This window comes from Dendrobium catenatum, unplaced genomic scaffold (genome assembly GCF_001605985.2).
Source record: "Dendrobium catenatum unplaced genomic scaffold, ASM160598v2 original_scaffold_140544, whole genome shotgun sequence".
Taxonomy (NCBI): Eukaryota; Viridiplantae; Streptophyta; class Magnoliopsida; order Asparagales; family Orchidaceae; genus Dendrobium; species Dendrobium catenatum.
In genome coordinates, this window is record NW_021458977.1 from 1 (window position 1) to 2,013 (window position 2,013).

The following is a 2,013-nucleotide window of genomic DNA, read 5'->3' on the forward strand; positions in this document are numbered from 1 at the left end:
GCAGGAACAGAAGGAGCAGGAGGTTGATTTCTACAAAGCACGTGAAACAGGATCCTCGCCGACTACAAATGATCTCATTGGGCGCGGCAAGGATAAGGAGTTTGTTGTGCAGTGGTTGAGGAATTTATCAAATGAGCCTCGGACAACTGATTTGTACGGAAACATTTCTCTTCTATCTATAGTGGGACATGGTGGTATGGGGAAGACAACTCTATTGCAACATGTCTATGAAGATGAAATTACAAAGGAATTTGATCTGAAAATGTGGGTTTGCGTTTCCAACAACTTTGATGTGAAAAAAGTCATTGCAGATATGTTATCAACTCTTAAGAAGAAGAGGCCTCGTTTGGACGAATCACTTGATGCACTTCAACTTAGTCTTAGGACTGAAATTATGTCCAAGAAGTTCTTACTTATTCTGGATGACATTTGGCAGCAGGAGGAGGAGAACCGGGATATCAGCAAATGGGAGAAGGTGCTCGCCCCTCTGGCTTATGGGAAAATTGGTGGTGGGATTTTGGTAACAACTCGAATGGACTCTGTTGCAACTATGATAGCAAAGGTGATTAAAACGAAGAAGGAAACAATCAAATTAAAGGGCTTGGAGGAAGATCAGTGTTTGCAGCTCCTCAACTCTCATGCATTTGCTGGTGTAGAGAACCCCCCTGGTGCTCATAAAAAATTAAAAGCCATTGCTGGAGAGATTGTTAAAAAGATTTCAGGATCTCCATTGGCCGCAAAGGTCATCGGTGGTGTTTTGAATTCTAGTTTGGATGAAAGACATTGGACAAAAGTTTTAAGTAGTGATTTTATAAGTCCAAAATCAGGTCAAGATGACATCTTGACCATTTTAAGACTGAGCTATACGTTCCTCCCAAAACATCTACAAAATTGTTTCACATTTTGTTCTATATTTCGACAAGATCATGAGTTTTATAAAGATGATTTAGTCCAAATGTGGATTGCATTGGGTTTCATTCAGCAACCTCATGATCAAGAATGGACTATAGAGGATATTGGAGGAAGCTATTTTGATGATTTGGTTAAAAAATCTTTCTTTGATAAGTTTGATTCAGAGTTTGGAGGATGCTACTACAAGATGCATGATTTAATACATGCATTGGCACAATCAATTTCCATGCATGAATGTTTAAGAGTTGAGGATGGTACAAAGTTGCCTTCTATAATTCCTAAGACACTTCGACATTTGTCTATTGAAACTACAAATCTAGACATCATAAAAAAGATTGGGCAGGTTAAATATTTGCATTCTATTTTCTTGATCCAAAAAGCTTCTAATCAGGATATTTCCAGCGCACTTGTTGAAATTTTAAAAGCATCGAGAAGCCTACGCTTATTAGAAATATCTGCTCTATCCTTGGAAATGATACCTGAGGAGATTGGGAATTTGATACATCTTAGATATTTGTGCATTTTAGATGGGAAGTTTACTATGCTGCCAAGATCTCTAAGTACTCTCTATCACCTGCAATACTTAACCTGTAGCGGATTGAGAGAAAGCCAACCTAAAGTTGATTCTTTACCTCGTGACATAAATAACCTTTCTAACTTGTGTTACTTGAGGTTGCCCCAGAATTATATTTCATTGATATGTGGGATTGGGAAGCTAAAGTTTCTTCAAGAATTGAATATTGATCTTAGAGATGTGATTGGTTATGGAATTGGAGAGCTGGAGAATATGAATGATCTTTGCAAATTAAGTATCAATTGCCTTGAAAATATTAAGAATGTGGAGGAGGCTTGTAGTGCCAAATTACGTGCCAAGACGAGGCTCACAGATCTAACATTATGTTGGAGTAACACTGATTCGAGGAACATCGATTTAGATGAGAACATGCTCGACAACCTTCAACCACCAACATGTCTAAGGAATCTGAGCATAGACAGCTACATGGGTGTAAGGTCTGCAATATGGATGAACGTGCTCAACAATCTAGAGAAAATCGAATTGTCATATTGCTTGGAGTGTGAATCTCTTCCACCTTTTGGGCA

General features: G+C 38.4%; 1 protein-coding gene across 1 annotated transcript; it reads left to right on the plus strand.

The window, feature by feature from the left end:
* Positions 1-50: 50 nt before the first annotated feature.
* Positions 51-1,923, plus strand: LOC110094334 (putative disease resistance protein RGA4; the record flags this gene model as incomplete). The annotated part of the gene is made up of 1 exon (XM_020819547.2): positions 51-1,923. A coding segment is annotated over one exon (1,873 nt), but the record flags the coding sequence as incomplete, so codon positions are not given.
* Between the last annotated feature and the right edge of the window lie 90 nt (positions 1,924-2,013).